The sequence below is a fragment of the Pygocentrus nattereri genome, chromosome 18 (assembly GCF_015220715.1).
Source record: "Pygocentrus nattereri isolate fPygNat1 chromosome 18, fPygNat1.pri, whole genome shotgun sequence".
In the NCBI taxonomy this organism is placed as follows: domain Eukaryota; kingdom Metazoa; phylum Chordata; class Actinopteri; order Characiformes; family Serrasalmidae; genus Pygocentrus; species Pygocentrus nattereri.
In genome coordinates, this window is record NC_051228.1 from 22,522,437 (window position 1) to 22,547,543 (window position 25,107).

Below are 25,107 nucleotides of genomic sequence, written 5' to 3' on the forward strand. Positions count from 1 at the left end.
AAAGGCAGAGCCGTCAAGTAAATTAAGGATGTCCCAAACAGCCTTGACAAACTCGGGCGCACACAAGTCCTCTAGTTTCTGTGTTAACTACATGGAGAGTGACAGAGCTTTACCACAGGGCTGACGGGGATACTGAAGTCCTTACCTCGTACTGAAATAGATTTTGTAGCTCGCAGCTATTTTTTTATTTTTTTTTATTTTTCTAAACGCTCAAATCGACAATGATTCATTTGTGCCCATAAACACACAGGCCACATCAAATTTGCATGAAAAAGGCAGCTCTAGTAAAATGGCAACTTCAAATAAAGTTAAAATCCAAGTTCATTATTAATGCAGTTCTTTTAGAAATCATTCCTTAAAAGAATATAAGGGAATATGCTGAAAGCTGATGTTATCCTTTCCCTAGATTAGAAAATCGATATCTGTTCAATGATAATGAGTCGTTCTGCGGAACCAAAAAAATGCCTTTGGGTACTCTGAAGCTGCGAAGTTCAGCGCTGCCTCTGGAACAGGACCAACGCCCGGTCAATCCAACTGCGGCCTAATTCAGGGACGGCCCAGAACAAGGCAGTCCCCGCAGTTAGCGTGGTCACAGCCAGGCCAAAGAGGAGGCAGGAGGAGTTGGACCTGCAGTTCCAAACCTTGATCAAGTGCAACGGTGCCCTTGTAACCTCTGGTCTCATTTTCTGGAGTTCATCCTTAGACAGTGTAGACGGACAGACCTCTGCCAGGACCTCCAGAGCTGCCCGATGGCCAGCCTGGACGGCCCCACTGAGGTAGCCACACCACTGGGTAGCTGTCTCAGTTCCAGCCCAGTGGATCCTAGAAAAGGTGTGAAGGAAAGCATTAGAACCATGATATAGTTTAAAAGCTGCCTCAGTTACTATTTATGTTTTTAATAGCTACAATAAGGAATGTCTTCTTTCAACCATATAGAATTATTATTAGTATAGAGTTATGTGCTGTGTGCACGTCTCCTGGGCCCCGCCTTCCTGCTAGCTCTCGCAGCCATCATCGGGGGCCCGGGGGACGGGCACATGGCACAAGTTAATATTGTCATTTTGATATATATTTGTTTTAAATTTCATTATCATTCACTTATATGTAAGTATATACACAGATAGCAAGCATATATCTGTCAGCTGGCTTGATAAAGTCAGCACCCTGCTGACTGTATACCACATGTGGTCCTCCTTCGGACCACCCAGAGTATTGTCCTGCATACATACTGTAGTTTGTAATTTCCTTGGACAAATTTTAAATGCAGACCTTTTATTTTAGAAAATAGACAAATATTACAAACATATAGGAGGAAAAAAAAATGACTAAGCCTGATATAAAATGATTTTATAAAAAATGGTGTTGCTAAAACTAAAAGTATTTCCTAAACTAATTTAGAAACTATAACTAAGGAAAGAACGTAAGGAAAAATAAGGGTAACACTTTATTTGGAGTGGTTCTCTGTAGATGATTAATAAACTCTCACAGTATCAGTAACACATTAACAACATATCAGTGAAGATAACAGTAATGAGGCATCTGATTACACACAAGTAAACATTGTAGATGTTCTGTTGATACATTACTTACATTAAATATATATATATATATATATGATCAATATGTTACTTCCATTATGCAAAACCTAACCTTACCCAGCCTTACCCAAAACCTAACCTCTACCCTGGCCCTAATCCTAAACCTAATCTTAATCTCAACCCTAAACCTGATGCTAACCCTCATATGTTTTGCCATGTTACTGAGAGTCTGTTGAGTGTTTTTTTAAATTTAAAAATGACCTTTTAAAACAAAGTGTCACCAAATTAGGCAAATTGGACTGTGAGCTGAAAATGAGTGATAAGTGGAATTTTGTCTAATACTCTGCTTAACCACCGGTGGGTCACCCAGAATACATTGTGCAAAATGCCAGTAGACTGCTAGTTTTCCCATCAGAGGGCAAAAAGAGGCCCACCATCCTCCTGCTATCAGTGTATTACAGAGTCCTGCAGTGAATTACATATACATTGGTTTTACAGTCTATAATGATAATGGGGTCATCTTGTGGGCTGTGAAAGCTTTTGTGGTTGGTTGTGTGGCTCATAGGTCAAGGTGTGTAATCCCTGATATAAGTAAATACTTAAAATGTGTTTCTAAGCAGCATTTGTTATGTTTCAGACATGGTAGTGGACCCTCAAAATAAAACCCTACGCTCACACCTCTTATGATTGCTCTATGAACGAGAGAAAGTAGATTTTACAGTCAGTCCGGTCATCAACACTTAAATCTACTTTAATTTCAACTATTAGCTCTAGTGACTCATACACAGATAATGATCTACCCAATGTTAACTAGTTTAGATTAACAATGTTAATCTCAAACACACGTATTGATATTCAAAGTCTACACTAAAGTCCTCACTGTGGGACTAATAAAGTCTCATTTCATCTCATCTCATCTGAACGTCCAGTTACATCAAATTCCTTACTTACAAAAATCTAGATGAACAAACTAATACAAGTGAATGGCTACAATAATTATCTTTAAATGCTTAACTACTAATGACCAGTCAACTAATAAAACAATCAAATCACCACAACCTTGTATCTCTAAAACGGTAACTTTACAGGAGAAGCAACAATTCACCTTTCATTTAATGTAGGTCAGTGGAACCAGACTTTTTGGGCCATTTCTTTTGATTCATTGATTGTGGAATTTAAACACAACGTAAAGGACAACAGGCATTTTTAAACCAAGTCAAAAAAATGAAAAACTGAGATACGAGGGTTTTGTTCCCACAGCAGCAAAATATATAACATACATCAAATATATTCTGATAAACTGTTTTATTCTGAATGATATAAAGAGCAATTAAAGATTTCATGGCCATTAGTTTGTTTGTTAAATAAATGAATAATAAATAGAACTTTACCTTTAAAAACAACATTGGTCCACAGAAGACAAAATTCTTGCCTTTGTCTTCTTATGAGGTACAATAAATTGTCACTTAAACATAAAATAAAATAAAAATAAATCATAATAAACACTATTTTTTAATGAGCATTTCTCACTGTGATGCTCTCAGGGAACGGACGAGGATCTAGTGGACCTTGTTGATGTTGAGCTTTGTGTTTATTTTGTCCTCAGGATTTTATGAGTAGGTTCATTCAAAGAGATTTCTTTAGCAGGGGTGCTTAATGTTTCCACTTTTGACCAGCATAATGGACTCTGAACAGATCGGTCTGTGGGCCTGTCACTATCCCTCTGAATCATCATCATCATCATGATCTCCATGGACACACCACATTCACACTTCAAACAGACTCACTTGTACTGCAGCTTCTAGCACATACCAAGTATACCTGCACACACACACACAGACACACACACACACACACACATATACATACAGTACTGTGCGAAAGTCTTAGGCACCCAAGACACATTTTCAAAATCTATAGAATGTTAGAATATTAATTAATAATGATTTTATATATATATATATATATATATATATATATATATATATATATATATATATATATATATATATATATATATATATATATATATAAGACTGCTGGGATAGGCTCCAGCATCCCCCTGCGACCCTGACAGAGAAGCGGCTTAGAAAATGGATGGATGGATATATATATGTATATATATATATATATATAAAATAGTGATTTTATGGATGTTGGTTTGTTTGTTTAACCATTTTCAAGCCTCTCCTTGAGGAAGCCCAGTATTATATGTAGTTAGTTAAGTTCAGTATTATATGCAGTTAAAAAGCAGCTCCTGGTTTGACCAATCAGTGCTTCAGTAAATTGTGCTCATGATGTAACTTATGATATTAACAAGTCTCTGTGGTGGCTGTGAAGGTGTCAAGGAAAAATATGGACCCAAGACATTCTTGTTACTTTTTATTGTTTTTATGTTTATTTGAATGATGAATATGACTTTATTCTAATGTATATTGTGATAAACTCCCTGCTGAGGTAAATTGTTTTAAAATTTGCTTAGATGCCTAAAACTTTCACACAGTACTGTGTATATATATATATATATATATATATATATATATATATATGAATATTACATCCAGTGTGTACACTGAATCTCGTTTATCTACCTCAGACTTACAAATTCTGTGTGTGCTTTATTTGATTTAAACAGAGAAAAAAGCAAAAATTCTTTTTAAATACTGTTTTCATCCTCAACTTTCCTATTTTGTTAAATGCAGACCAGAAATAAAATACAAAACACAAAATGTTCTGATGAGCTGTCTTAAGTCACTTACGTCACTTAAGTAAATGCATGTGATTTAATAAACTTCAGGGCAGAACTGCAACAGAAGTCGTGCCGGATCATGTTCATTTACTGAATGTAGTACATTTAAGTAAGAAATAATTAACAAGCTATAATATCAGCCGTTTCAAAGCATACGCACCACCATGGACCTACAAGGTTTAACAGCATCAACAAGAATAAGAAGGCCCTTTTTTTAAACAAGAAGACCAGAAGACATGAATGCTCTATATAAGTAGTACAATTGCTTTGAACTGACTTCATTCAGTGTCTATCAAAGTGAAAAACAGCTTACAGCTTTCAATTCCCCTGACAACATCAGAAACAGCTTAAGATTTCTTTAAAGCACTGATTCCTCTCTAACAGCCATTCTACTTTTAATCCACATTGCATCTTCTGTTAAAGGCTTTCTTCATCCTGCAATGTGAACCAACACACACGTGTTTATGCGGGACGCAGTCATTGTCACCCACGTACTGCAGAATGAACACTTCTTTGCGTATGTACAGTATAACAAGTCATCAAAAACATGCGGCGGTCTTGAGAATGTAGAGAAATATGCAGATGGCTGCGCTGAGAAATGACTTGTCACACAAAACCAACACCGTATTTCAGCTATTTTTATATATTTCGGTCCATCTTACCTCTATCTGAGGCTGTTTTTCTTGCTTACTGTTTATTCTTTATGCATTATGGATTTGACAGCCTTACTAGTGCGCGGAACCCCCGAGGCATGTTTTTACCCACACTGCCTTTCACCTGCGGTCTAGCCGCATGTGGATCACTCACACATGAAAGGGGATTTTGGGAGGGTTCTGTTCCACTGGGTTACAGCAAACATGAGATGAGTGGGTTACACTATGTCGGAGAGCTGTGTGTTTACCAGGCCTCTGAAAAAACAACAAAAAAAAAAAACTAAACTTAATCCCATCATCGACCAGCGTCCTGCCAAAACCTGTTCTAGCTCTACTTACTCCCAAAAGCTGGGACAGTATGGCAGCCCTCACCCTCTATTTCTTTTAATTATTTACCTATATTAAGAATATGCTTAATATTCCAGGCACTGTAGGAGGGAACCGTATTAGTGGGGCTTAAACCTTCTGAAGGACTTTGTGTAGGTCTTAATAAATTTCAGAAAAGTAAGCAAACACTGTTTGGTCTGTCCAGAAATGGGTCAAGGACAGATTACGGATCGCAGCCCACACATGCAGAATGCTATGGCCAGAGTCTTTACATCCTTCAACCTCTTGATTTGATGAGATCATTCCCTTCCCTGTGGATTTAATTCTATTATGGAAATGGATTACCTAGCCAGACTCCCCTCCCCCCAACCCCTACCTCCACCAGCCCAGCAGCGCGCTCTCCCTTGCTGCATCCTTCATGGCTAAGAGTTCGCTCAGGGACCCATTACAAATGGATTATGCGACTGTTTTTCTCAGGAGAGTGCTGTTCCTCTGACCTCTAGCCCATTGGTTTGAGGTGCATTAGTGCCAAGTACACCACACACACAGTCTTCTGTTTCTTCAATTAACACACTCCTCATTGCACATTTGTGTCTCATCCACCCTCTGCAAAGGGGCAGGTAATGAGCGTTGGCCAGATGATCATGTGTCTCAGGACTGCCCAAGTTAAGCAACACCTTGTCTATTTGATGGTTTGATTTACACGCTCAATTTTCAGTAAAAGGGCATTTCCCACACATTTCATTTCTCATAATGTTTGTGTTATTATGTGACAGACTCATACAATTAAAATTCATTTTTACATGAGCATTTTCCATTCTCCTCATCCCTTACAATTAAAGCTGGTTTTCATTACTGTGGCTTTAAGATGAATATATTTAAATGACCTCAGTTCTGATTGGTATTTAAATGACCTCAGTTCTGATTGGCCTTGTATTGCACTTCGGTCAAAAAGCAGTCTGAGCTGAAATACTCATTAAAGACCAAATCACATATGCTTCCTGGTGGATAACTGACATCCAGTCAGCACGGTCATGTCTCAATTTTCAGCACAATTAATATTACAAAAATAACACACAAAACAGGTATCAGGTATGTATTGTTTTCCACATTTTTCAGCATTCGCAGGAAAAAGCTAAGACTGTTAGTGTTTATGCTAGCCACGGAAGTGTTTTTGCTTATATTTTCACCCTCAGCAGAAAAAAATATCTGCACTCTTTTTTGGCAGGGTCCTGTTCCACAAGATAAACTGGTTAGAATTCATTGGAGAGCTTTGTGTTTACTAGGCCTCTGAAAAAAACAGAGAGCAAGAACTCTACCTCTATTCACCCCTAGAAGCTTGGGCAGTATGGCATCCCTCATCCTCTGTTTGTTTTGTTTAAGAGTTCGACAGAAGCTATAAGAAGCTAATGCTGTTAGCATTTATGATAGCAGCCACAGAACAAGTGTTTTGCTCATATTTCCACTCTCAACAGAGAAAAATAAAAGCTTCTACACTATTCTTTTAAGGGTTCAGCCTGCTCCACCTGCCGCCAGCATAGGGAGTCAGCAGCAAGGCGACCAGCCCGTGCCACCTGCTGCCAGCAGAGGGATCAATTAAGACTAACTGGACGCACCTGGAAGTCTCTGTGTATAAGGTGCTGGCAAACGCCAATGTTTGTCACACCTTTGTAGAGTGGTGACCGGTACGGTACTTAGTCTTTGAAAAGAAAAGAAATGAAACTGCCCCAAAACCAAAAGAGGGAAGAAGAGGGCTGAGAGAAGAAATTGCAATAAAAGAAAATTGCTATAAAAAAAAGGAGAGAAGAAGAAGGCTGGAAAAAAAACAAAAGAGAGTAGTTGCCCCCAAATTACTCACAAAAAACAAACAAAAAAAAAAAATCCAAGCCATACAAAAGGTGTTTGCTCTAAGAGCAAACAAGTTAAGGAAAGTCTGCCAACCGTCATAATTACAGTGACAGAATCTGTGTTTTCATTTTTGTTTGTTTCACCTTTCTCAGCCTTTGTTTGAGCACGCTGTCCATGGCGTCCCCTTTGTTTGCCCTTTGCTTCTGTGCCTTTTACGCCTTCCTCAAGGTGCCTTGACCATCACCACTCGCAACACTCTAGTGGCACAGCGTTAGCGCCATGGACCATCGACCACAACAGCGACGGTCCGAACCTCGGTCCGGGTGCTTCATTAGTGTCGAGGGCAACTGCATTTTTCTTAGTTAGTTAGATGCTTTACAGTGACATAAAATGAACAAAAAGTCTTAAATTGTTAACTATAACAGTTAGTTCAGCTGGTTCAAGTCATGTGTAAGATAAGATACACACTTGGGGTGAAGGAGCCGGTCACTGGAACTGCCCAGTGCTGCCAGAGTCTCAGGAGTGGCCCCTGCACTCCAAACGACCTCAATCTCCTGAGCAGGTAGAGCCTGCTCTGTCCTTTCCTGTAAAGTGCAGAATTGTTGTCTGACCATTCCCTGGATGTTCACTGCTGGAGGGGGATGTGTGCGCCTGCAGAAATCCACCACCAGTTCTTTGGTCTTGCCCACATTGATCTGTAGGCGATTCCGCAGACACCAGTCCACAAAGTACCGAATCAGTTCTCTGTACTCTCTGTCGTCCTCATTTGTGATGCGGCCGACGATCACTGAGTCATCAGGGAACTTCTGTAGGTGGCAGTTTGGTGAGTTGTACATGAAGTCTGCAGTGTACAGGGTGAAGAGGAACGGTGTTAACACCATTCCCTGTGGGGCCCCTGTGTTACAGACCACCATGTCGGACACACAGTCCCTTGTCCTCACATACTGAGGACGGCTGGTGAGGTAGTCCAAGATCCAGTGCATTATGTGATGGTCCACCCCTGCCTGTTCCAGCTTGTCCAGACTGTTTGGTGTTGAAAGCACTAGAGAAATCAAAAAACATGATTCTCACAGTGCACCCTGGCTTCTCCAGGTGAGAAAGAGCTCCATGCAGCAGGTAGATGATGGTGTCATCCACCCCGATGCCAGGCTGGTAGGCAAACTGAAGTGGGTCCATAGATGAGCTCACCATAGGGCGGAGTTGTCTAAGGACAACTCTGTTGATATTCCATTATTTAACCCTGCAATTACATGTTTGGCTGGTGCAAGTTTTGATTATATGAACTTGCACCAGCCACACGTGTACAAAAATTAACCACACAATGTCACAAAGTTATTGACCTGGGAGGATGAAGAGAAGCTCTTGTTTTTCCAGTCTCTTAGTTTAATAACTCATGACTGGTACAAAATTCTGCTGTGCCAATGCAGCGCTACCTGTGTTATCAACACAGTAGTAAGTTCTTCACTGCCATGACGTAACACTGCTTGTCCCATAGCTTCTTCCTGAGTGGCAGGGGATAAATTGCTGTTTGCTGAATGGACAGGGCTAATCTGCCATAGGCTGAATAGGCAGGGCTAACTAACCTGCTGTAGGCTGTGCGAGGCTTTAAAGTAAAAAAACTATAGCAACAAAAGTTTAGCAAAAAGCAGCTACGTGCTAATCCTTGGTGTATTTATCTTCAACACTCAGCTCCACATTCATCAAAGTGTCTTCCTTGGTACGAAGAGCAGCTTTGTCTAATGATTTGAGAGTTTTCTTTTCCAAAGTATTGTTACAAGCACATATCAAAGCTGGTCCAAACCACCTGAAAGGTTTGAGTGCTGACAAGTGCTGAGGATGTCACAACAAAGGGATAAAATACCCTGCCACTAGGGGTTATTACCAAGGTTGAGCTATAGTCAGTTCTTTCTTCAATCTTCAAGAATTTTCAAAGAAAAACTATTGTATTGCTTAATTATTATATAAAAACACATTTTGAAAAGCTGGGTGTCCCAAAACTTCTCATGGGTTGTGTACATAAGATTGGGCTGACAGATGCTGGAGAGTACTGAAGGAATTTTTAATGTTTCGGTTTAGTGGAACAGTGTTGTTTTACCTGCCACAAGGCTTTCGGAGGCCGGGATGATAGTAGGTTAGCATGCCTGGAACCATGACATTGACAGGACATCCTCCACTGTACTCCTCTTTGGACCAGTCCTGCAGAATAAACACACAGTATGACAGAGTTACAAACTCACATTAGTTCTAACATTTTGTATTCACTAGCAGTAGCAGAGTCTACCACAATACAAACCATGCAAATACACAGAGCCCTCGAGATTTGGGGACCTCCTGCTGGCAACAAACAATAGCCTGAATAAACAGTCATTTTTATATGCATAACAGATACTGTAACTAGCTACCCAGCCACTCCGAGCCTTCTGACTTATATTCTTCAAAATCAAGGTTGTTCAAAGAGGCTGACCACTGCTTTCAGCTACAAGCCTTATGTTAATTTTTATAGCTCACAGTAAGTCATACTGTGTCCTAAACCACATCCAAAGCACATAAGATCTGCATGACCTTAATGAAGACCTGTATATGGTTTTGAGAGAGGGTTTTAGGATGTAAGATTTGGGTGACTATTGATGTTTCTGACAGTCGCACGCAAAAGTTTGGGTGATTAAATTGCTGATTTTGTTGATAATCTAAGTGAAAATACATTAACATCTCCTCTATAGAGAACACTTCTACACGTTTTAATGCACAGTTACCATTTATTTGCTAAAACACATTGGAATGGCACATTTACGTTTTATTTTTCCAATGTTCAACTAGGGAAATGAAGAGTAATTTTGCACGAAAATTTGCAAGAAACTGCCATATTTAAGTTTGTTCTCTGTAAAGGATGTGCTATTTTTTATGCCATTTTCATCTAATTCGACTGGGGGTATTCACTATAACTTTTACATACAATTGTCTGAATGTTAGCCTTGTAACTAAAGTGTTAAAATACATTTAGGCATAATTCACTAAACAATTTCTTGGCAGATTGGCTACATTTGGGGGGCAAGTGTGAAAATGAAGGACAATATTAAATCATGTAAAACTTCAGCAAAAGTTTTGTCAGAAGGACTCTAAGTTAGGTGTCGGCAACATGTGGCTCTTTAACTGCCCTGTTGCAGATCCACAGCAGAATGAGATTTTTTAGGTAAAAATAAAACAATCCTCCTTTGCAGTAAAATAAAGCTGTGCTTTATAGCATTCTAACACAGCTTTAACAGTAAAAATTCAACCCTATAACCCTGAAGATTGGCATGCAGACTGCTGCTCACCAGGCAACAGTTGTGCTTAGCTAGTAGCTAACAAAGAGAGAGAGGTATAAGACATTATTGATGATGACGAAAAAAGTGCAGCAGTTACATTCTGGTGCCTCAGGTACCATTTAAGGAATGAGAATGAGAAGCTGAGTTCCGACTAGTACAAAGTCAAATTTTAAAAGAACGTTTTAACAGAAACTGTTCTACTTTTGTGGACAATTTTCCTGCCAGAGATGCAAGAAAAGCAGCTATGTGTTAGCTAACCTAAAGCTTAAAGCTGAGCTTTCGCTTAATATGTTTCTTCACCCATTCTGGGACGTTAGCACATATTTACAGCCAAACTGGTAAAACAGACATAAAATGCTGTGTCTCCCAAGGTGGTTTGATTTTTGTTGAAAGGACAAAATGGCTCTTCTTAACATTTGGGTTGCCGACTCCTGTGCTGAGTCATTCATTCATTTCTCCTGACCAATAACAGGCCTATGCCCATCTTTAAAATGACTAGACTTGTGTACATATCTCGCTGCTTTCAGGTGCCTATATTTTGACATTTCCTACACCACCAGTTTGGTCCCTGTCAAGTTGACTAGGGAGTCTCTTCAAGCCAGGGTGGAGCCTATGTCTCCTAGATCTGGACAGAGGATGGGGCCTACACCAAAGACCATTTAATTTCAACTGAATTGTAAAATCCCATCAAGGATTACAAATTTTCCTCCCTTCACTCTTGTTTCCTGAGTCTTTCTGGCAGAACTATAATAACTATCCCAGGTGGTTGCTAAGGTGCTGCTTGGCCATTCCTTGTCCATTATCCTACTTTTTTTTTAACCAAAAGAGTACTCTTAGTTTTAGTGAGCAAGAAGGGCGCAGAGGCTTGTCAAAGATGAATGAATATAAATAAACCCATACTATCATGTGTTCCTGATTCATTTATGGATTCTGCACCGCACATCTCTTTGTGGCTTAACAAATCTGGATGCACAGATTCTACAGCCTGCTATTAAAATCAAACTCACTGAACTTTTAAAAGGGTACAGGCAGTGCATTTAAAGAACAGATTTATTTTGGGCTGTTCAGGTTCACTTAAATCCAAAGCGGTCAGGAACAATCCAGTTCCAGGGTCCTGCTCCTATTCTACAGCAGAGCATCTTTCCAGCAGCTTCTGACCTCGTGCTCGTATTGATTCTTCTCTTACTTGTCAGAGGTATTAACAGAACATCTCCATTCTACCATGAGGTCCAAACAGCAACACCCCTGTTCTCTCCACACTATTGCAGACATCTAAGGGCTTCCATGTCAATACCAAACGATGTGAGACAGCAGAGAAACAGTGTAATGTCATATTTACTTCTTCACACATCATGTTCTATCTGTACCAAGTTTAAAGTTCTACCATTCCCTCAACAAGAGATTTCCATACATTTTTCTGAGATATCTGTCAAATGCTTGGGGATTCCTTGACATCTTTTGCAAATTTGGATTTTCTCATTGTTATTTGTCTATTAGGTAAGAAAAATACCTGCTCTGGATTTACTATCATAAACCAGCTTTTCAACCTTATTTAATTTCCAGAAAACAAGCTAAGTATAGTTAAAATCAAAGTACAAAGTATTAGCTCTTTAGTAGATATTTCTGAGAAGATAACCCACCAAATCTGTCACTACTGGATTGACCTTACTTAAAGCTTTCATCTTTGAGAGACAGGAGCTGCTTCAGATCTGAAAATATCCACAGGTATTTCTGTCCATCCTTCCACTGTGAGAAGACAACTCAACATTATGAGTCTGAAAGGATGTGTAGCTGTTAAGATGGCCTCACTGAGAAAAGGAAGAAAAGGAGACAGACACATCAAACAAAGAAGCTGGACAATTGACTGACCATCCCAGAATCCAGACCTCAACATCACTGGAAGTGATGGATGGTGAGAAGCAGAAAATCAACTCCTAATACTGAACTTTGGAGGTGTGGAAAAACATCCCTGTAGATTTCTTGTAAAACTGAAAAACTGGTTTCTGTAACGTGGAGCGATGAGGCGGACACATATGCGGAGATAAGCAAGTTTTATTTTGGGCAAATCCAGGGTCGTAGTCGTAACAGTCCAGGTTCATACAGCCAACACAGAGAGATCGCGGGACAGACATGATGAACAGAACACAAGATACAATCAAAGACTAGAAAGTCAAACATCAAACAAACAAAACATCCAGCAAACAATGACCAATAAACACAAGGGGCAAACACAGGGCTTAAATACAAAACAAGGATAACGAGGGACAGGTGGAAAACAGGTGGAACGTATCAGGGGCAGAGTCAAGAAAACAAGGGGGCAGGACTGAAAAACCAAAACAAAGAAATCAAAACAAAAGCACATGACAGAAGTAAAAGGTAAACAAAAGCACATGAGGAGACTGGGAGGGGCCAATCATGACAGTCTCCTAAAAAACAATGGAAGCTGTAATAAAGGTAAAGGGAGGACAAACATGTACTAGAGGAAAAGATTCTTCAGGACATTTTCAGAGTACATGATATGCATTACAATTACATTTTCATACATTTAACAACATTGTACAGGTAAAAATGAACACATTGTGACACGTAAAAATAATATAAACTGTAATTAAATAAATGAAGGGTGGTCTCTGACTTTTACACAGTGCTGTACTTTGGTATAGTTATCCTCAGTACTCCTACTGTTACCTGCCATGAAACCTATGTTTGTTTTTATCTTTATATTTTGTATACGTGAGCCTTCTACACTCTGATCTGTTATCTGAAACTCCAGTCCTGGTTCTACTTCATTTACACACGCAGCAGTGAGATGGCATGAGTAAACATTACTGGCTGGCATGCAGGGAAAACAGCATCAGAAGCAGTACTTTTCTTGCTTAACTTTAGTTATAGGTTTAGCTTTTTCATACCAAGTCAATTTTGACAGATGTAAGACACCTAACACTTCACATCAAGTCTAATGCTCCTTTTTATTTTAAACTGAATAAGAAAGAAAGAAAGAAAGAAAGAAAGAAAGAAAGAGAAATTTCTTTGACTAGAAAAAATAAATAAATTAAACTAGGTAATAGTCAATTCTGAAAAAAAGTGAGTGCATTTTGTAAAACTCAGATTGGAATGGCTTTAATGGCTTTAATGTTTGCAATTTGCTTTACAACCCAATGCTGGGGATCTTTAGATCCCTCTAGCTGACACTTGGCACAGGACATTGCGACTTCAGGCTCATGTGTTTCAACACTGGATAAAAATAGCTGGATTCACTAATTAAATGGATGTCTTGACACTTTGGACATACAGTGTAAATAGGCTTTATCAGCCCATTATGATACAGATGGAAACTGTACTAGATATACTGAATACACAACTGCAAAATACTTATTATGTTAAACACATATAATACTTATATGTGTTAAACAAGGGCTAAAGATTCATTGTTTTTATGTCAAAATTGCAATCTCAATATTCACAAGAGCATCAATTTGAATTCCAGCATACTTTATTAATAATGTTAACTTAAGTTTTAAATGGGAAAGTTAAATATAATGACATACTACATTAAGTGTTCAAGCTAGTAAATTTAGATATTCTGGTCTTTCTGACTGAAAAACAAACCTTAATTTATAAACTGTAAATTTTCAGAAAAAAAATTAATACTTTCCTCAAATTTCAGTCCAGTTTTAAACAATGACAACATATCTACTTTTGTTCCAATGTACTGATTTTTGAGAAAGGTTTATCATCCCAGCACCCAGTTTTGACTAAATAATGATATGATCATGGTTTTCCTTTAAAATATAGGAAAAGCTAGGAGTCCCCAGGCATTATATGGGGTATAAATGCAAATAAATAATACTTTGAGATATAATTGCAGCTAAGTAAGTTCAATTGAGTATTAGAGTACTAGATATAACAGCATCTGCATATTCCTCCCAATTTAAACACATAACATCCGTGACCGTGAAACTCCTCAAGCTTTGCTGCATCCCATCTCATAAAACCCACCAGGTCCTCCTGTATGCCTCTTGGCAAGTCTCTGCATTTTTGATGAGGTCACTCCCTCAGCTAGAGGGGAAGAGAGACTTTAATGTGATATTCACTCACTGTTCCTACAACCACTTGTTCAAATCATGTTCAAGCTCAGTGATGAACACAGAAAAATAAAAGTGCAATGCTTAATTATTTAACCTGAACCTTTTTAGTAAAATAGACATATTTTACACTCTTAAGAAGTAACAGATACTCTGTATGTTCAAATATTTGCACACACCTGCTCATTCAGTGTTTCTCAAATGAAGGGTATTAATAGGGCGACCATCCTCCTTTGCTGCAGTAACAGCCTCTACTCTTCTGGGAAGGCTTTACACTAGATGTTAGAACATTGCTGTGAGGATTTCATTGCATTCAGCCTCAAAAGCAATAGTGAGGTCAGGTACTGATGTTAGATGATCAGTTCTGGATCACTCCAGCTCATCCCAAAGGTAATTAAATGGGTTTCTGGATACGTTTGGACCTATGGCGTATTTTCGATATGATTTCTAAGGTCAGTTCAATTATATTATCAGAATTTATGAACTAACACTTTACATTAAGGGCTGCATAAATTAACTATTATTTATGTTGTAAATAAATCATTGATTAGCCATTACAAATACATTAGTCAACTGTTAATAAAGCATTAGTTAATACTTCGTAACTATTACTTAGCAATCGGTAATTAAACACAATGTTAACTGATATTTTAGTTTGTTTTTATTTTGGAGCTGAAATAATTATTCAACTGCTGCCTATTACACAACCAGTCCACATGACTCAGATAAAGAACTAACACCAAACCCAACTAGTACTTCTGTGTTAGTCCTATTATTTGTCTGTTTATTAATTTACTGATTGACCTGTGCATCTTCCCTTAGTCTACTGGCCACACTTCATCACCTTCACATATTCAGTTGCCTCCTTATGCCCACATCTGTTTTTACATTAGGACAATTACCTACTCTCTACTATTACTTCACTACTAATTACTACCTTACCATTCCTCCATGTAAAGTGATGCTCTTCACCACCATGTGTTCATACTGTGAACTCATGGTTAAGACATGTAGTTACTGATATGACTACTTTTTGTGTTCCCTCAATTAAAGTAGAAAATATATCAATGAAGGCCAAGGACTGTGTTTCATACAAGACTACACAATAGAGGAAAAATATAAAGTCAGATTGGTTTGGCCCTGGGAGTACAATACGAGCCCTAATAAATCACAGCATTTCAAATTTAAAAGCTTTTCAGAAAGATGCACACTGGGTATGTTTTTAGCCTAAGCCTATAGCCCCTTCCAAAACTAACACTTTTTTTCCACAAAAGTCTGTAAAAGAAAGACACTTGGAAAAGGTGTATCAGTGATACAGGTTCAGATTTCAACCTATTTTTTGACAATCCTTTTTTTATTTTGTTTTTTTTTATTTTGTTTTTTTTTATACTGTATTCAAAATTTTACCTGAATATATACATTGGCACAGAGTCTTCATACTATGAGGGAGTTATTTAAACTTTAGACAAGTTCTTCACATCTCGTTTATATAAATAGTTCCTTTGGCATGTTCCCTTTGGATTTGCCTTCAGTTTTGATGTGATTTATAATTGTAGAACGTTCTACTTCATTGCCTTAAAAAATCTTGGATTGCTTTCACAGCATGCTTTGTCCATCTGCACTGTAAAGCACCGTCCAACATGTTTTGAAGCATTTGGCTGAATCTGAGGAGAAACTACTTAAGAATTAATCTTGCTGCTTCTGTTAACATTCACATCATCAGAGAAACAGTTCCACAAAGCCATACAGCCCAAACCTGACACTACCTCCACCATGCTGGACAGATGAGGTGGTGTGTTTTGGATCATGAGCACTTCTTTCCTTCTTTCCTTTCTCTTCCCATCATTCTGGAACAACGTTGGCAAACTCTAATCTGGTCTCTCTTTTTTGACACTTACCAATGGTTTACATCTCATGGTAAACCCTCTGTTTTTACTCTGGTGTAGTTCTTCTCATGTTTGTTGACTTTGACTCATCTGATCAAGTGTTTTGAAGGTGTTTTTGTTTACCAACAAAAGAATTCCTGTTATCCCGTTTTTTTCTTTAGTGTTCAGGGACTTTTGGTGTTTCACCAGTACTTTCTTTCTTTTTAACCCCTTAAAATCCCAGACTTATTACACACAAAGGCTTATTATTCACTAACTAAAGAGACTTCAGTGCAAAATGACTAAGGTTTTCTTAAGTTATAGAACTGTGAGACTAAATTTTGGGCATGCTGTGGCCATTTTAGGGGTTGAGAATAGTTGCCACACTTCATGTTATTGCTATGTGTCCAATGGGTTTTTGATTTTTCCATCTAATAATGGCTTGTTTCACTGGCAGTTCTTTGGACTACATTTTAAGATTTCACAGCCACAGATTCCAAATGCAAATGCCACCCTCTACAACTCTAGAGCTTTTACCTGCTTATTTGTAAGTGAAATAATGAGGGAATAACACACACCTGGCCAGGGAACAGCTAAGCAGCCAAATACCCAATTATTTTGGAACCTCTTAAAATGGGGGAGTGGTGGCTGTATATGAAAATGGATGTAATTCTTACACTGTTCTAATTTGGATGTAAATACCCTCAAATTAAAGCAGAAAGTCTACACTTTGAGCTCACATTCATTATTTAACTGACTCTAAGTGCTCCCCAGTGCTGGTTTACCCACTCACTTCACAGGCTATTGATTTCTGTGCTTTCCTACACCTGGTTCAGCTCATAAAGAGCTAGATAATGAGCTGATGAACAGAATCAACTGCATTAGAGCAGGAAAAAAACAGTAAAAACTTGCAGTGCTGAGGCACTCCAAGACTGAGAAACATGTTCTTATATGTAAACTATGAACATACTTTTTAGCACAAGATGCCACTGATCAGATATCAGTTATCGGTATCAGGCCAAGAACACCAGAAAGGGCTGAATGGGATGTCAGAAGTGAAAAAAAAAAATGAATCTAATGCAATCCTGTAACCAATCTGCTCATTCTTAACTCAAGAGAACTGCTTCAATTACAAATAGCTCATTTTAAATCTTAATTAATCTCATAAAGACAGTACTCACAGCTTCAGTATTAGTGTCAGACTATAGTCAAAGATTCAATATTTACAGGGATGAGTGAAAACTTTTGAATATTTGAACAGTCGTGAAAGTTTAACAAACTGAAGAGTAAATTAGGATAGCTGGGTATGAAAATTGTCTTTATACATTCTCATTTAGAAGATCCATGAGATGCTTAAACTCTGTACTTCACTAGGAAGCAGTGCAGACACTGGTCAGAGTTTCTTGTCTGTTTAGGTCAAAGAAGGAAGAATAAAAAGACTACAGCAGCCAGTGATGGACGAAGTACACAAACCAAGTACTTGAGTTAACTAGAGATACCCAGGGTAAGCTATTACTCCAGATAAAGTAGAAGTCCTCCCTTTAGACCTACACTTGAGTAAAAGTACAAAAGTATTTGCCTTCAAATGTACTTAAGGATCAAAAGTAAAAGTACTAAAAGATTAATTATGACTAAAGTTCTATTACCATTTTTGTAACAAGACTCTTGCTTCATTAACTCATTTTAGGTGAGAATACTCCAGTGTCACTCTTGGTAAACCAATCTTTAAATTGTTTGTCATTAAGTAGTCTAAGTGCGCGCTGTGCTCTGATTGGTGTTCTTGCTTCACGCTTTTATTTTGACAAGTTACATTTTTATACACACATAAGCCAAAAGGAATCACCGGTTTCGGAAAATGTAGTGGAGTTAAATGTTTGACTGAATATAGTGGAGCGAAAGTAAAAAAATCACCAAAAATGGAAATACTTCAGTAAAAGTACAGATAAAAACTACTTAAGTACAGTAATGAATTAAATTTACTTCGTTACTGTCCACCACTGACTGCAGCTGGCTAAAGGCTACTGGACACCAGACCAGAAGTGTCACAGTGCCAGAGGGTCTCTGTAGCACTAATAACAGCTATAGCACAAATTAAGTTTTCATACTGTGTTCAATCTAAAAGGAGTGAACTAAAATACAGTGTGACTAGGCTGGTAACTTGGTACACATTCCCAGCCACATCACCTAGTACATATAGATATCAAACAGCAAATATTCAGTGCTGTGAAAAAGGATTTTCCTCCATCCCAATTTTTTTTTGCATACTTGTAGCATGTGAATGTTTCAGATCATCAAACTACTTTTATATTAGAGTAAGATACCCAAGTAAAGATAAAATGCTGTTTTAAAACCATGATTTGATTTACAGGAGGAAAAAATTCGTCCAGCCCTATCTGTGTGAAAAAGTAATTGTCCCCTTAGCTACTAAATCAACCAGTTAACCAAATTCAATTGACTACTGGGTTTAATTTCATTAACCACACCCAGGCATAATTACTGGCTGACCTGTTGAATTTAAGCATCACTTACATAGAACCTGTCTGGCAATATGCAAGACAGAAGGTTTTAAAAAAGCAGCAAATGATGCCACGTTCTAAAGAGATTCAAATACAGATTTGAAAAGTCATTAAAATCTACCAGTCTGGAAAGGGTTACAAAGCCATTGCTAAGTCTAAAGGACTCCAGCGAACCACAGTGAGAGCCATTAACCACAAAGGGAGAAAACTTGGAACAGTGGTGAACTTTTCCAGGAGTGGCTGGCCTACTAAAATTCCACCAAGAGCATATTGCTGACTCATCCAGGAGGTCACAAAAGAACTTAGATGAACATCTAAGAAACCGCAGGCCTCATTTGCCTCAGTCAATGTACATGATGCCACAATAAGAAAGACACTGGGCAAAAATGGCATCCATGGGAGAGCTGCAAGGTGCAAACCACTGCTGACTAAAAAGAACACAAATACTTGTCTTGCATTTGCATAAAAAAATACTCTGCGTCAAAGATGGAATGTTTTGGAAGACATGGGTCCCATTACACCTGGCATAAAACTAACACTGCATTCCAAACATAAGAATACTACACCTACAAACATGGTCGTGGCAGCATAATGGTCTGGGGCTGCTCCAGTAGGACCTGGACAACTTGTCATAACATATTAATTTCGATGCCCAGCAGGTTCTAAGTAATAAATGTACAAGCCTATGGTACAAAGTCCCAAGTAAATCTGAAACATCTTCAAGTAGCAGGTAATTGTGGCAAGACAGCACAAAAGACAAGGATAGCTTTCTGAAGCAAATGGGAAGAAGCAGGACTGTTGCCTGACCTGGACTTCCATGGCCAAAACCTTGAATATTTTTTCAAACAGCCCCAAATTTTATAACATTACCATGTCACACGCTTCAGCCCAGCATGTTTGCACTTCCCTCTCATCATCCACTGTTTCATTCAAGAGCACATTCACCCACTCCTCAAACTTGAGAGCTACACTGAACTCACTGACTATAACAGTGTGAGAGAGAGGGAGAGCGCAGGAGAGGGCACGAGAGAGAGAGAGAGTGCACTAGAGAGATAGTGAAAGAGTGCAAGAGAGAAAATCTGTGAAACATCTGTAAAAACTCAAATGTACTACATTAAAAAATCTCATTAGAAAACAAGCCCAACTCAAGCCCAATTTTGTCCATGAAAATTCGTCCCTCAGCTGCCCAGAATGCAATATTTTGTTGGGCACCATTGGACTTGGAAAGGACAACATTAGACAGATGTAATGTTTTGTTTTAGAGTGCTTTTACGTTCACTCTTTCTAGTTTGGTTTTAAGAAGAGTTTTACTGAATGACTACTCAGCATTTTGAAGTCTGAGACCCCCTAATTAACCCCTTGGACCACCTGAATGTCTCCAAATCAATATTTTGGGGGGACCCTGAATATAAACCAATCACAATGCTATTTGTTCATTAGAGTAGAATACAAGTTCAGGGAAAAGGTAATTGTTTAGCTGCTTCACTGACAAAACGGCGAGCTTCTGCCTTTGATACTGTTACTCAATTAGTGATGCAACACTGGTTTGCCGCTGTAGGAAAACATGAGACCAGCCCCCTCCCCCAAATGTATATAACTATTCAGTACTTTTAACCGAAAATAACTACACTACTCTGGAGATTAAAACACATATTTACTCAATCTTTTGAGCAAAGCAGTAAAATTTAGTGTATAATATTTTAAGACTACATTGGAGGGCAGCACGGTGGCATGGTGGGTAGCGCTGTCGCCTCACAGCAAGGAGGGCCTGGGTTCGATTCCCCCGCCAGGTGACCGGGGTCCTTTCTGTGTGGAGTTTGCATGTTCTCCCCATGTCTGTGTGGGTTTCCTCCGGGTTCCTCCCACAGTCCAAAGACATGCAGTCAGGCCAATTGGACATGCTAAATTGCCCCTGGGTGTGAGTGACTGTCTGTCTGCTGGTCCAGGGTGTATCCTGCCTTTCGCCTGAAGACTGCTGGGATAGGCTCCAGCACACCCCCCCTCCCGTGACCCTGACGGAGAAGTGGCTTAGAAAATGGATAGACTACATTGGAATGTACCATCATGACACCCAAAATACTTATTAATCCCTTAAAATTACATGTTTATTACATATTAAGGCCCAACCCTATTTCCCTCTCCTCTGTCACTTAGCCCTTAGACCTCTGTATTGCGCATTCATGTCTAGGGGTATTTTTTGTTGAGATAGAGAGGTAAGGTGAAGTTTTTTCAGAGGCATACTCTGAACAAAGTGCTATAAGAAAAATAGAGAAACCGGCAAGATGGCTGCATAAGCCACCAAAGAAACACACAAATGTGAGAATTTTCTCTGTTAAAAATTTACAATAACCATTGTTTTGTCTTAGTTCAATGTTGTTTTAATGTATTGTGATCCTTTTCTTTATAACAAGCATAGTAGTATGCTGATGTCTCAGTAGCAGCTAGCTAAATTAGAACACGGAGCTAGTTCTTTGAAAGCATATGATATCTTGAATTTAACTAAAGCCCAGCAACAAGGTTGCTATCACTGCAGACTGGCAGGGTCACCTACAGAGCACTGCTAGCAGCCTGTTAATGAAGTAATGTTCTTTTTTTTGTCCTGTTGTTGTCCTGTTTCATAGAGGAATATTTCAACCACTACAACTTGTAACTCGGGTCCAAGGGGAAAGGTGACACTCAAAAACAAAGGTAAAAATAAGAAATAGGTTAGAGCCTTAGGCTTATCATTCAGTAAATACAGGCACTTCAGGGCAAACTAGCTGAGCTATTCTGGCTGAGGTTATAGCAGTGTGTAATAAAACATTGGCCATTAAAAGGGTTAAATTGTAAACGTAAATAGATAGAACTTAAGGGACTTTAAAAGAAAGTGTTCCTTCACTCTACAAGTTCTTTTTCAGCAGCTCCTAAATCTGAAGTGTGAAGCTGCAGTCATTTGGCATGGAATGACTCAGTTGGCAATTATATAACCCCTAAGCCCTTAAATGACGTGCATAGAAAACCATCTGGGCTTTTCATCAGTATGTATTTTACAATTTGGGTGAGTTGGTTAATTCATGCTGGCACTATAATCTGAGAACCAAGAACTGAGAAATTAGCTTCAGAAATGAATTTGTTCATACTTTAAATACTTTCTCATTCACAAGATTTTATTAAAACAGTTTCTAAAAGTAATAATGCCAGACTTGACTGATCGTCCTCTCTGAACGCAGTGCTTTGAAGTTCTCAGAGAGTTTGCTGTCAGCCCTCCAATTTTACAAATAGAAAGCGCACAACTCTGACAACCGATTTATGTCCCCACTCCTTTAATTCAAGACATTACACTTTATCTGATTTAAGCTGAAGTTCAAAATGTTAGAAAATGATGCTTACACTTCTATTTAAAAGTCTGGACTGCCAATGTCATAATATTATTTTATAAACAGAAATAGCTTAAATAATGCATACTGTATATTATAAAGCAGACTGTATATATAAAACACATCTTGTGAGACAGAGGGGTGGAGTGGGAGACGGCACCATTAAATATCAAGTTTGTTTAGCATTAGGTTCTATTATTTTCATTATGCAGGGTTGCCAACTGTTGTGCCTTTGGGTCTTTTCTCAAGCTCTCACTCTGCAAAGAAAGCTCATGGCAGTGAATGGACAACCAGCCTACGCGCTCAGAACAAACTTGCAGGCTATTTGTTTTCTTTTTGCTTCTCTGATTGGGTCACGACAGCCTGTTGAGGAGACATTGGCTGTATCTCCCGCAAGACTTTTTAAGTCACTACTGTGGGAGGGTATTATACGAGCAATGTAGAGTGAAAGCACAGTAGGCGATTTTGCTGGGAGCCAGGGAGCAGCAGGGTTCCCCTTGATTGCTCAGATACCTTAAGTTCAAGCTCCTGTTTGGTTTAACTTTGTCTTCTTGTCATCTGCTGTCAACACTACAAAAATGTATGTCTCCTTATATTAAAGACTTTACTCAATCATTTACAAGTGGAGGTACATGTTTACAGTGATCTAACAAACAACAAAAAAGAGATCTGGATGTTGTCCATTACAAGAAAACACAAGTGTAGACTGGCTAATGCTGTTCCCTTAAGCAACAACTGTGAGTGGTTCGGGTTTTCTGTTCATGCTACGTTGCTCTAGGTCAGGGATCGGCAACTCAAATGTCAAGAAGAGCCATTCTGTCCTTTCAAAAAGTCAAACAACCTTGTGAGCCTTAACATTTTATGCTCATTTTATTGAAGTAACATTTTACCATTTTGGCTGTAAATAAGTCTCAGCATGTGCTATTGTCCTAGTATAGGCTAAAAAAAAACAAAAAACGTAGACTTACTTTGCACTTTTAAGCTTTAGCTCAGCCATAGCTGCTTTTCTCACATCTCCAGCAGGAAACTTTTACATAAAAGTAGAACAGGTTTGTGTAAAATGTCTCTCAGCATGCAATTTCTGATGAGGCTGAAGCTTCTAATTCGCCAGCATCTAGTTATTTTTTTCCTGTTCCTCCTCAAAAGGTGCCTGAACCACCAGAATTTAACTGCTGAACCATTTAAGATGGAACTGGAAAAAATCAAAAAGCTGACTTCAGCTTCATGACTTATTAGTGCTTAACAGTTTCTTGTTGCTGATTATAAATATCAGGAAACAAGCTGGAGTGATTATAAACAGCATTTGTCTCCAAATTACTGATGTTCATCTTTCTCCTTGCTGATTCATTAGCTACTGTCTAGAAGAGGCTGTTATCCATGTTGCTTTATGACCAGCAGCCTGCGTGCCAATCGTTAGGGTTAAACAGTGAATTGGCAGTTATAGACTACATTAAGTCCAGCAGTTAGGACAATTTATTTTTGAAACTGTGTTAGAACAATCAGCAGAGCTTCTCAGATTCAGCTATGGAGCCACATCAGGGCAGTAAAAGAGTTGCATGCAGCTCTGGAGCCACATTTTGCTGACCCCTGGTCTTGGTTAACAACTGGTTTAAAAATCACAGCTGCAGGAGGAGGTTATTGTAGACACTTACTGTAAGACTGAAGAAGATGAATCAGACACTGAGTAAGTTTTATCTTTATGCTGAGTGAGTAAGTGAGCTGCCTGCTAATGATTATGAGTTGTTTTTCAAATTAGGATGTGCATATGCGCGACCAAATTCGGGTAACACCTTATTTGAAGGCAACCTGCATAAGGACTTCACAACACAAGAATAAGTATTGAATTATGTACTTCTAAAGGTAGTAACTGAGGATTTATGTACAGTTAATGCCATTATTTGCAAGATGACACGGGATGTTTTATTAAGCAAATGTAAGTGGCATTTTAAGGGGGTGGGAATAAGGGTGATATACATTTATTCATTTTGTAACATCTTAAAAACTGATTTTTTTTTAAATACATACAATTAATATAGTGCTTTTATTTAGGCCTCTGCATAGCCTGGTATAAGCTCCATCATTTGAGAAGAACATAGTTATAACAGTGTTATAAATGAAACAAACTGTTAATCACTTTAGTTTAAGGTCCCTTATGTCAGTACAATGTTATTTACTTCATAAAATATGTCATCTTGCGGTTAATAACATAAGCTTCCAGATCTCCTCAGATTGCATGACACAAACAAAGCTAATCATCTCTTCACCTCTTTCTTCGGCCTTCGATCATTTCAGAGTTTGATCTGAGGGCTAAAGATTCACTCATTTCTCCTCTCACACTACCAGATGATCTACACCGTTAGTTGCTTCCGATCAAGCTTCTGGCCTGGAAAATCTGTTGAGATTGTGAAAATTTGTCGCAAGAGGCATATCAAGGTTAAAACTGCACAAAAAACAGTGCAGCTGTGTTAGTTACCAAAAGCACCTCATCTAGTTAGCGAGTAGTGACACGGTGTCGGCTCCAAAAAAAAGTTGACCTCAACTCTGTCGAATCCATGTGATTTTCACTGGGGCTGGCTCAAGAGACATTTTGATGGCATTAGTTTGTTTGGTTTTTTTTTCTTTTTGATTTTTACCCAATTTTCTCCCCAATTTAGTTGTTTCCTATTCCACCTGCTAGTTAGGACTCCCCCAATCACACAATGTTATCAACGTTAGGACAGTGAAATCTAGCACAGGCTTCCTCCGAGACCTGTGAAACCAACCACCGCTCCTTTTCGAACTGCCGCTCACAGCACATCCCAGAGAGAGCGAGGCCAATTGTGCTCTCTTGGACTCCCGGCTACGGATGGCTGTAGCATCACCAGG

General features: G+C 38.7%; 1 protein-coding gene across 1 annotated transcript in view; it reads right to left on the bottom strand.

Moving 5' to 3' along the window:
• Nucleotides 1-215: 215 nt before the first annotated feature.
• Nucleotides 216-25,107, bottom strand: part of si:ch211-127i16.2 (probable flavin-containing monoamine oxidase A) — an 84,159-nt gene continuing 59,267 nt past the window's right edge. The window contains exons 11-12 of the mRNA XM_017708127.2: nt 9,211-9,311; nt 216-822 (exon numbers count right to left, since the gene is read on the bottom strand). Coding sequence (XP_017563616.1) covers nt 492-822; nt 9,211-9,311 — 432 coding nt within the window. The 3' untranslated portion in view covers nt 216-491. The remainder of the gene's footprint in view (nt 823-9,210; nt 9,312-25,107) is intronic.